Genomic DNA, 10,830 nt, shown 5'->3' with positions numbered 1-10,830 from the left:
GCTAATAAAATTTTGTAAAGGTGCTGTAAATGTTTGACTGATAAAATACAAAGTTATTTCTTGTTATTAACATCGTTAGATGTTATCATCTACGTACGTCATATTTGCATAACCAGGTTTCATAGTACATTCCAGGTGTTCTTTCATAAACAAGAAAACCAAAACGTATTATCTTTCAAAGTGTATATCTTTTGTTTTAGGTAGTTTTGTAATGCAGTACTGTACCTAAAATGTTAATCCTACATTTCCTATCCTACATTTATTTCTACTGCAACACTACAAATAGAGAAACATCCAACAATAACGTGTGTATATGAAATGCCAAATTTCTGATAATTTTTTTTAATAGGATATTGCTGTCATTGAAAGATATAATTACAGCAACTGTTTAGTTTGAATTCCACAAGACATCCAAATATGCAGAATCCCACCGATTATGGTAGTCATAGCTAACCCCGAAGGAAACTAAACTTAAATATGACTTGTCCTTGGTTTTTACAGCTATTTATAGACCAAGACACTTCATCCAATTTGATCCAATTCACAACACATCGAGAGCACAAGCTGCCAATGGTAGTCCTTAATTAAAATGATGGTAAAACAAATGCCAGATAAAATGATATCTACGGGTAACCGTCTATAGATATATATTCTGGTACGAATCCAGTTATTTTGTCTACAACATTGTATATAAAAAGGGCATTATATAACATTGTATATAATATCAAACTGGCGTTACATACCTCGTCTATTACAGCTAAACATTTTTGGTGATGTGGAAACTAAACAGGTTATTGTAGCAACAAGGAGATACTATCACACAATTCTTGCTAAATATTAAATTAATAGTGTCACATACATTTTCGCATTAGCTCTTTTAAATGCAGTAATTTTATATATAACAAACAGTTCAAATAGCAGATATCAAAACACAGCAACAATACCACTGACCTGTTCTAAAGTTAGTACAGTTAACGTACATACACATCCCACGCCAGCACAGATGTAAATACATTAATAAAACTAGAGCACTCGGAGAGCACAGACCTCCGCCAAGGCAGCTCAATTCTGTCACTGAAAATTTTTATTAATTAAATAATTAATTGGATCCGGATCACCACCAATATGGAATCAATTCTAAGTTACACCATTTCTGACCTATCTTGAAAATGTTATTAATTAATTAATTAATTGGATCCGGATCACGACCAAAATCTAATCAGTTCTAAGAGCCCATTTCTGACCTATCCTGAAAATTTTATGACAATCCGTCCATAACTTTTTCAGTTAGGCTGTACACAAACAACCCCACAAACGCACGCCGGTGAAAACATAACCTCCTGCCAACCCCTTGGCGGAGGTAATTATTCACAAGATGTCCACTACATGTAAGGTTTCGATATTCAAGATCTCCAAATATTTTGCACAAGCCACTGCCACTGCCTGTATATTTAAAATCTGCAATGCACCGATATGCATTTTCATAAAAAATGATAAGCTGCGATATGATAAGATACAATAAAAAAAAACAAGATACAACACTGAAGTTTCATATCAACGAATGTAAATATTTTGCTCAATTCAAACCGATCTCACCTAGACCGTTAAGAAAATTAATGGTAGTGTAAGCTCAAGAGTTCAGCATTCTGAAGACGAGAAACCTCGTTTGAATTTTTTTCAAACACCAGGCCTGGATTGAAATACAAAGCACATGAACCACTACAAAGCTTATAAGTAGCATGGGAGTAGTTACCCCGTCTTGCCACTGCCGAAATAGGGAGCTGTGCCAGTCACAGCCAAGTTAACGTGAAGAATTACTTCTCGACTATATCCTGTTATTTATCGTTTGATGTTTGATGCTACGGGCTGATCTGCCCCAGAGGTTTTCACGTAATCAAGTTTGCACTTTACTCACCACTACTGGGGACCAAGTGGGATAAGTAAATCAACTGTATTATTACAGTGTACTTTAATGATTTATGCTCGGCTGTTTGCTTATCGTGCTGCACCCGTTAAAAGATCATTTGGAATATGTGTACTCCTCCGTAACACACGGGAAAAGATAACTCAGGGGGGATGTCAAGAATTTGTGTAATATTACCAGAACAAACAGTCTTAAAAAATCTCGCATAAGCTTAGAGGGACATTGTGGATATCTGCTGCAATATATACTATCACACCTGTAATTAATCATACACTCACGCACTCTACCACATATTCAACAATTACACAATACTTACACAATAAAATTATTGTATATAAAATAAAAAGACAAATGTCATTCCACGGGGACAAACACAGTTGCAAACAAGATGATACGTTAATAAATATCAGTATCAAATGGTCTAAGATACATTAGGCCTTCCCATGAAGGTTTGCAGTAACATCGCACTTTGCCGCTGGTAGGGCTGGTATCTCTGAAATGAAATAATTTACACATATTTAGCCAGTAAAGCTCAACATATTAATATTTCTGTTAAATCACACCACACCAACATATCTAATGTATTCCAAGCACACAAAAGTGGCTCCGATCATAATTTGTTATTTTCAGACCATTGCCAAACCTTTCTTGTTTGAGCATATCCAATATAAATCATCTAGACATAACTGTATGTCTTGCCAACTCACCCACAATACTCTTGGCACATCGACGTTGGCTTTGGAGACTTGTACTGAGTAGGATTATGAGTGCAATCACTGTCCATGCCATCACAGGCCTCCTGTTCCTTAAGCGGTGGTGAGGGCAGTGCAGAGTCCCTAACTTGCTCAACCACACAATCCCCAGCTGCACCATCATCCATCTCCTACAAGTGCATTTCTAAACCTTCATTCTACTAGCAACAACTGTAATGAATAATGAAGTAATAAAGCTTCAGCTTGATAGAGACAGCTAGGCCAGTTGACAAAACTGTTGCTAACAGATTTACTTCAACTGACTTGTCATAAAATAAAACTACTCGTAATATTAGGATAAAATTCAACAAACAGATTCAATGACCCAAGTAATGAAGTTGTATTTATCACCCCACCCAAAATTCCGACAGTATCTCACAATGACTTCCTGCTAAACACCCTGTCATATCAAAATTGTACGGAATAACGAATCTGTGAAAAATACGCACCATTTCGTGGCTAGCATCGACTTCGACTGCGTGCAAAGCCTGTGGCTCAGCATGGCTTGAGTGGAGAGTCGTCATCAATGCGTTGTTATGGTTAATCTCCTCCTCCTCAGCCTCCACGGAATCGCCGAAGCCAGCATTCTGGAACCAGCATCTTCGCCGCTTCGTGCGAAACTCCTGAGCATCAGTGAAGCAACAAGTTGCACACAGTACGCTTACACGTAGACACTGTCACTTATATAAGCAGGTATTATAGTACTTTATACATGACACATTGTTAATTGTGTAATTATATCCTATATATAATAGTTTACAGACTATACATATAACATGATAATTAAAAAATTATGAATTTAAGTGATGACATGAATGTAATTTCCTGTCTGTAATGCAAGCGATTAGATTGTACATCACTGACCATCATATTTGTATCCTCTTCATAAGTATCGGCCTTTCTTTTTGCACCCAAAGTCTCCTGGCAGTGAGGGATAAGTTTCGGCATGCTGTGCACGACAGGACTCACTGGCCAGTTGCATCCAGGAGTGGGCATCTTGGTTGGTTGTGGTTGGATACCAGCAGCAAGCTCTAAAATATTTCAAAAGACAGTTTAGCAAACACACATTTTCTGATACGTTAATCTCATTCTGATGCTATGCCACGCCAACTGTTAGATACCTTAATATAATTAAATCTATAGTGTTAATTATCATCATCATCTTTATCGTCATCAGATGTCGCACCAAATCTTCCTACAACCTTCTCTGTCTTGAGCTGTCCTGCATGGTCACCCAAACCAGGCATGATACTTCATCCTTCACTTACTACTAGTAGTACTACCTCACTTAGTACTACCTCTGCTTCTCTTAGTTACTCTACTCTCATAAAGTTATTTTCCAACACGCATTACCCCATTAGGAAATGTGCTGACTATAATACAGTATCGCACTAATAGTAATAGTACTAGTAGTACTAGTAGTAGTAGTAGTATTAATATTATTATATGTATATTGTTAAACCCCATATAAATCAAGCATTAGCAATTATTGAATTAACAATGACATCTATCTAACATAATTCAATTGATTAATTATTCATAAATACAGCGCCGTAATAATTTGGCACCGAAAGTTTTACGCTGAACTCAATTATGGAAGGTCAAGCCCTCTCACAGCTTTGCGCACGACTTAAACACAGCGTGAACTTTATCGACGCATGACTTGCTGTACGGCTGCAGCGAATCGTCAAACACGGCTGCCTGCTGTACAATGCAGCAGGCACCATAATAAATCGCACCCCATCGAAAGTTCGATGATCCCATTTTTCGACATGATAAATGAGCTCCTTAAACGATATCAACGATAAAACTAATATCTTCAATACATATATGATGCACTCAAACACGACTACGCACTGTGCTGACAATTTTCGAAGTTACTTTCATACAAAAATGATTGCACACGAGTATACATACATTACGCTGAACCTTCAATAACAGACAGACACCGGCGTTTGTTGTTTGCCGCTCTCGTCTGAAGAGAGCTCCGTAAGGAAATTTCGGAGCCTTGATCAAAATGCGATGTACCCTTAATCTGGTCGACTTAACAAGATTATATCACATTGAATGACACTTATTTCTATAATATACTATCATTTTACACATATTATGAAGCTTTTACTGCGATAACATAATTTTCTAAGGGTACTACCAAAGTACTACTTAAAGCTGGAAAATTTCATTTGGGCCTCTTAGTCTAGTCCCATGATCCTGTGTGTTCGTAACAAGTGTCAGGTGTTGTGGTTAAATGGCGAATTATTCAACACAGAGCGATATGCGTGTTACACATATATTTTCTTTGTTTTCCTTATTGGTGTGCATACAGTTATTAGAAGTAGTAGGCCAATCTACGCCATCAGCTATTTTATCAGAAAATTCAACTCTTTCAAAAATATCTTCAAATGAATCGAATATGTCCACGCCGTTGTTAGGTGACGCCGAAAACAACCTGTCCACGACTCCGACCACACTTACCTCTGCCTCAGGCTCTGGCTCTGTAACAGAAAAGGTTGATAATAACCTAACGACAGTTAAAGCAGATAATGAATCGTCGACCACACAAGTAACACCCACACTCAACACGAGTACTCAGCGCGTTATTACACCGGCTCCAAAAACGGCCACAACTACTAGCAGTAGCACTACAATTATGTCAATTCCGACTCCCACGCCATCACCTCTACCAGCAAACACAGGTAGGAAAAATACACTGGCAGTGGATAATCGGCCACAGCCAGAACCAACTAGTGCTATGGTACCAGAGCTACACGATAACGTAATCCTGTTTAGATAATAGACATGGTAAGAATCGCGTCACAATATAATATGACTTACAACGCACAGAATGTACTCGCGATAAGTACAAGAGTCAGACTCTCGTTCTTATGCCTTATGGTGACTACTTTATTACTTGCTCTTAAGGATGTTACTTAACTCCACATAATACAATAAGCACAAAGATAAGTACAAAAGGGAACTATTCTAAATTAGATGCCATTCAGCAAGGGTGTCCAAAAGTTATCATGATAGTTCCTAGGTTGTTTGGGCTCATGTTAATTTGCCTCCTCTTCACTTCATGTCTGCTTTCATCATGCAAAACTTGTAACCTTTCATAAAATTTATTATGGTCAGGTGAAATTTGGCATTCCCTCTTGCCTAATTAAGGCTGTTCGTACCACTCGATCATCAGATCTGAGCATGATCATTATTTTCGACATGTGCCACTGCCAACTTCAATGGATCCCTTTAAGTTTAGTTTCTTTGTTTCTGTCATCCGATATTGGAATTCTCTTGATCCTATTTGATGAATTGCAAAATTTAAGCTTTTTCTACTGCAGTTCGCAGTGTTGATGTATCTATTTGTTCAACTTTGTCTCTCTCTATCTTCGATATACTGTATACACCATGTTTTTAGCGTACAGATATTATATCGAATTCAGACTTGACGGACAATTTTGCGAGTGGTTAATTTTGCGGTCGGTGAATTATTAATTATTGGGTATTATTTAGTATGAATTATTCGCGTGTTGTTATTTTCGCAGTCGAGGACTCGTTCGCAGACACCACGAAATATACAGCTTATACAGTAGCCCTTTGGACTTTAAATACTAATATTGATGAGGTCATGGCATTATGGCGAGGTCAAGATAGGTGGTTGCAGAACAAGAGTCAAGAGAGAGGGGGAGAGCTAGAGAAAAATAGAGCGAGAGAAAGAAGGGGATGAGGAAAGAAAGAAAGAGGAAAAGGGTTGCACCCCCCCCCTCCCCCTTCCACCCTCTCTAGATCCACCACTGATATCACGCACAAGTCCATCGCGATATACATCGATGGCGTTGGGCCGTTGATATCGATGACAGTCCTATATATTTCATTTAACATGTGCATTTGTGATGAAATATGGTAAGTTGTGGTGGTGATTGGTAAGCATTTTTAAAATGAACCTTGCATGTATCTCTTAAATGTAGAAATACATTCCTAAGGAGCCGAATGTAATGATAACTTTATTGCAGATATTGGTCAGTGTACCTGTGATATGACATCAGCTGGGTGTGATGTTAATTGCTGTTGTGATACGGACTGCTCCGATCTCGATAGACAAGCCTTTAGCTATTGCACTGACCATAACTATCTTACGTAAGTAGCATAAGCTTACGCGTGGAGTTTTGTCTAGCCGTATTCAAATATCAAGTTCTTCTCGGTGATATCATTTTGGGAAAAAGGCGTGTGATTTAAAAAAATTCCTAGTTTAATATTTTTAAGAACATGATACATTCACTGTGTGCGTAGTGGAACCATGTTTTGTAATATAGTACATATGCAGTGCAGTCAAACTAGTATGTAAGAGTCCCTCTGGTAAAATTCCTAGTTACCTTTGGTCAGCGGCTTCGTGAGAAGCTAGGATTACAGCAGGTTTAGCTGTGTATTGTGACTATAACGCTGTGTGGTTTATAACCTGACCAGGCTGTTAGACTAATGAAACAATGGCTGTTTAACATGAGGTTCTTTGGGTCTCATCTCATCTTTCCAGATACTTTTACTCATATACCTAGTACTCTCAAAACAATAATACTTAGTAAAGCTCCTGCTTATATAGACAGGTGTCCATTCTTTATAGGCAATTTTGGGTATATAACGTAACACATCTGTGTAATCTGCTGAGGGAAGTGTCAAAAGTGTAATTTATAGCAAGGTTAAATTCTATCTTGGAGTAATCATGAAGTCAGAATGATTACTTCAAGATTCTATAGAGATGACTTCTAGCACAAGCTTGACTGTATTTTGTGTTATAAATGATTTCAAATGCACACAAACAAGTAATTATCAATGCTTACCTTTCAGAACCAATGAGAGGTACTGCTTCCGCGAAGGAATGATAGTCACCAACAACTCTGAGTACAAAACTAACCTCACTCAGGATGGCCTTCTATGTATCATGTTTGATAATTGTAAGTACAAGTGTATGTTTTGATATTTTTCTATTAGAAACTACTACAATTTGTTAAATCAAAGATAATGTAAATTATGTGTCGTACAAAATATCAATACGAAAGTGGACGCTCTCCCAAATAATGAAAAACCATTTGTAAAACCTCACTGTTACAAGTTGTTTTTATTCACTCATGATGTCATGTATGTATGCATGATACACTTATCTCGAAGCGTTTTAATGTGCACTGTAGCATGTTTAAATATAATCGTATAATTATTCAGACGATGAGAGAAACTACTACACCATCCCTGATATGATAGAAACATTAGAAGAGTTTGATACATACAAGCATCTTTATGCGCGACCATCGTACAGTTTTTCATCTACAAACAACCAGCCTGAAATAGTGAAACAACATTATCAGGTGAGCCTTGAAATAGTCATTCGCAGCTGGCTACTCGTGACTGTGGGTAAAGTAATTTGTGAGCAATCTAGATCATATTGATGGGTTACATATATGATTAATCATTTGTTTTAAAAGTAGGTTTACAAAATTGTTTTTATTTTGCTGTAAAGCTCTATCATAATTGATCATTTTCAACTAATATCATCATGATAATCAAGTAATACACGCTACCTGCTCGCATTGCCATGTTTAATGTTAATGGGTTCAATTTTCCATCTCTGCTTCTAGGCGGGTGACCCTGTCTACACGGTAAGCGATGCTGACGTGGTTGGAATGTTAGGGTTGCCTGCACCTCTGACAACCAAACAGTGTGACGATGGAAACACTGCCCGTATGTATTTGTATTCATTAGCCGAAATATGTTAACCACTCACAGACACCTACTGCGATTGTAAAAGCATCAACAGTGCACATAGAGATCTGTCTGATGCTTGCTAACCATCTTCTTGAAAGCACATAACATTTTCGTACGCTATGTAGTCAGTGTATGGTAAAGTAGGCACAGAGAGTAGAATACAAATTACAATAGATTCTAATATGAAAAGGACTAGCGGAATGGAATTAACAAATTAACCAGGTATATTTCATTTGTTATCAGCATACTTATATGACAAGGACTATGAATGTGTGAGATTGTTGGCGGATGTTGCCATGGACTGCACACAGGAAGTGGCTCTAGCAACTAGGGTCTACTACCGGGACATGAAAATTGTTCCCGTAAGTTCATTAAAAATCTTCGCGCGGTATGAAATGCAACACTTGGCATATGATTGTGTCAGTGCTGTCACACGATCGGTGCAGTAGTCAGAAATTTTGAGAATGCAATACTCGTTAAACTAATGCATTCAACTCATTATGCTATGGATTGGTACGTAATAGTATTTATATTTGTGGCGCAGAGTTATCATATACAAACATTGCCGTGTTTATAAACCGATTGTCTTTCAGAATCCAGCTATGTTAAAGAGGTCAGCTGCTAGCAATCCAGTGCCAGCCAAGCAAACACAGAATGTCACCACTACGCCTCCATCAACAACCACGCCACCTAGTGGTGAATCCGCATCTGAAGCTAGTTCACCCTCTAACAGCAGCGACCAACCGTCAACAGAAACTACGACCAGCAATGGCTCTTCCACTACTGGTTCGTACAACATCATTCAAATTTTAATGGCAGTGCTAGTGTGGAATAGTATCAACTATCAAGAGCTAATAAATACCTAGAGTGTACAACAGAAAAACGGCAAAATAGTGCTATTTCACAGCAATATTATTCTACTTTGCCTGCTAGTCTAGAATAATTTTATGGTATTGCATTAAGCAGAATTCTTTGCTCTCTAAAACAAGACCAACCGCTTGTCAATACGATACTCCTAGGCTGAGATATTGGCTTGTAAACTTCCCCTCCCACAGGCCTCACGGCGCCTCGCATCCACAATATTCACTATCCTTCTCGCCTTTTGCGGGTTAGGAAAGTCGCTTCGTGAGAGTTCGGTTTTTTCAGCGATAACTTTATGAATGAACAGCGTTTCGGTTATCATCGGTGACTTTCGGGGGCATTGCCTATATGCCCTTCTCTCCCATTATCTTCCCTAGCACGGCTAATGCCCGTCATGATGGAGCCGGCAATGTTTTCTAAATTAAGTCTCTACAACGCAGCTCAGTTATGGTGTAGTAAGAGTACTAACTTTGGGCATGTGACATCAATTATCAGCGCTCCAAGCGGCGACGGAAAACGATAGCCAGACCCGCAAAAGGCGAGAAGGATAGTGAATATTGTGGATGCGAGGCACCGTGAGGCCTGTGGGAGGGGAAGTGGGAGGCATGATTACGCTCCAATATCTTGGCCTAGGAGTATCGTAGAGACAAGCGGTTGGTCTTATTTTAGAGAGCAAAGAATGCTGCTTAACATAATACCATGAACTTAGTCTAGAACTGCATACAAAGTAGAATAATATTGCAGTGAAATAGCACTATTTTCCCGTTTTCCCGTTGTACACTCTAGGTATTTATGTGTATTGTTGTATTGTGTTGTGTATTGTTGTATGTGTCATTGTGCCTATTACTATTATATATTTATTTATGTGCATGCTTAGATGCGCGTTGGATTTTGTATTGAGTTCAATGTGATGATGCCTGGGCACAGTCGTAATTTACGCAGTAATGTGCAGTTTACCCGTGAATCACGAAACAAGGTAGTGAGTTTTGGTCGCAAATTTTTCTCAGCAGAGGGCGCCTCTCCGACCGCACTCAGTCGGACGACGCTCTACTCGAATGAGTCGATGGTTGCCATAGAGATGGAGACACCGGTGATGTGCATGAACAGACTGGGCGTGAAGTACGCATGCAATGCGACCGAGGAGGAGCTACAAGCGCCAGTCTACAATAGCACTGCGGGGACGTGCTCCTACGTCGTGCTAGAGGTGATGGCGGCTGCGAAAGTCATTTTTGCTACGTAATTGAACTAAATAATAATATATATAATATAATAATAATAGTAATAGTAACGTATACTCTCGTGCTCTGCTTACGCCGGGTTCACTGCTGTTTTGTACGTACTAACCACTCTTCTTCGTGGCAGCGTGCAAGGTATGTGCACTACATCGGAGGCGCAGCCTGCATTCGTCGTGAGAAACAAAATGCGTAACTTTACGACAGATCACAGTCTCGGTTGCTGCAATTATGCGTCTTTATTGTCATGCGAAAAAAAAGATCGGTTGCTGTGTGTTACTGTTATTATGTTGTTGTGCGTCTTTATTGT

General features: G+C 38.7%; 2 protein-coding genes across 6 annotated transcripts in view; one reads left to right on the top strand and one right to left on the bottom strand.

Annotated features, from left to right (window-relative positions):
* Positions 1 to 1,294: 1,294 nt before the first annotated feature.
* LOC106807787 lies at positions 1,295 to 4,831 on the bottom strand. The gene is made up of 5 exons (XM_014810240.1): positions 4,594 to 4,831; positions 3,541 to 3,707; positions 3,126 to 3,299; positions 2,632 to 2,807; positions 1,295 to 2,417 (listed from the first exon to the last, which is right to left on the bottom strand). The coding sequence occupies exons 2-5, from the start codon at positions 3,670 to 3,672 to the stop codon at positions 2,321 to 2,323; spliced, it is 579 nt and encodes a 192-aa protein (XP_014665726.1). The 5' UTR covers positions 3,673 to 3,707; positions 4,594 to 4,831; the 3' UTR covers positions 1,295 to 2,320.
* Positions 4,832 to 4,915: 84 nt separating this feature from the next.
* Positions 4,916 to 10,830, top strand: part of LOC106807786 (tectonic-1-like) — a 9,423-nt gene continuing 3,508 nt past the window's right edge. For 3 of the 5 annotated variants that reach the window (XM_014810234.1, XM_014810236.1, XM_014810238.1), the window contains exons 1-8: positions 4,916 to 5,372; positions 6,687 to 6,810; positions 7,516 to 7,622; positions 7,888 to 8,030; positions 8,301 to 8,403; positions 8,671 to 8,789; positions 9,021 to 9,213; positions 10,296 to 10,492. In XM_014810234.1, coding sequence (XP_014665720.1) covers positions 4,925 to 5,372; positions 6,687 to 6,810; positions 7,516 to 7,622; positions 7,888 to 8,030; positions 8,301 to 8,403; positions 8,671 to 8,789; positions 9,021 to 9,213; positions 10,296 to 10,492 — 1,434 coding nt within the window. In that variant the 5' untranslated portion in view covers positions 4,916 to 4,924. Of the gene's footprint in view, positions 5,373 to 5,401; positions 5,479 to 6,686; positions 6,811 to 7,515; positions 7,623 to 7,887; positions 8,031 to 8,300; positions 8,404 to 8,670; positions 8,790 to 9,020; positions 9,214 to 10,295; positions 10,493 to 10,830 lie in introns of those variants that run through there. The other 2 variants (XM_014810235.1, XM_014810239.1) reach the window with 2 other exon arrangements.

This window comes from Priapulus caudatus, unplaced genomic scaffold (genome assembly GCF_000485595.1).
Source record: "Priapulus caudatus unplaced genomic scaffold, Priapulus_caudatus-5.0.1 Scaffold234, whole genome shotgun sequence".
Lineage (NCBI taxonomy): Eukaryota > Metazoa > Priapulida > Priapulimorpha > Priapulimorphida > Priapulidae > Priapulus > Priapulus caudatus.
This window is presented reverse-complemented; position numbering and strand designations above follow the sequence as displayed.

Bases quoted from the DNA above. Each gene is read 5' to 3' on its own strand.
- LOC106807787 (XM_014810240.1), bottom strand. From the start codon at position 3,672: ATGCCCACTCCTGGATGCAACTGGCCAGTGAGTCCTGTCGTGCACAGC. The intron at 3,300-3,540 runs GTCAGTGATGTA...ACTGATGCTCAG, and splicing joins AAGAGGATACAAATATGATG to GAGTTTCGCACGAAGCGGCG. The intron at 2,808-3,125 runs GTGCGTATTTTT...ATGCACTTGTAG, and splicing joins TCGATGCTAGCCACGAAATG to GAGATGGATGATGGTGCAGC.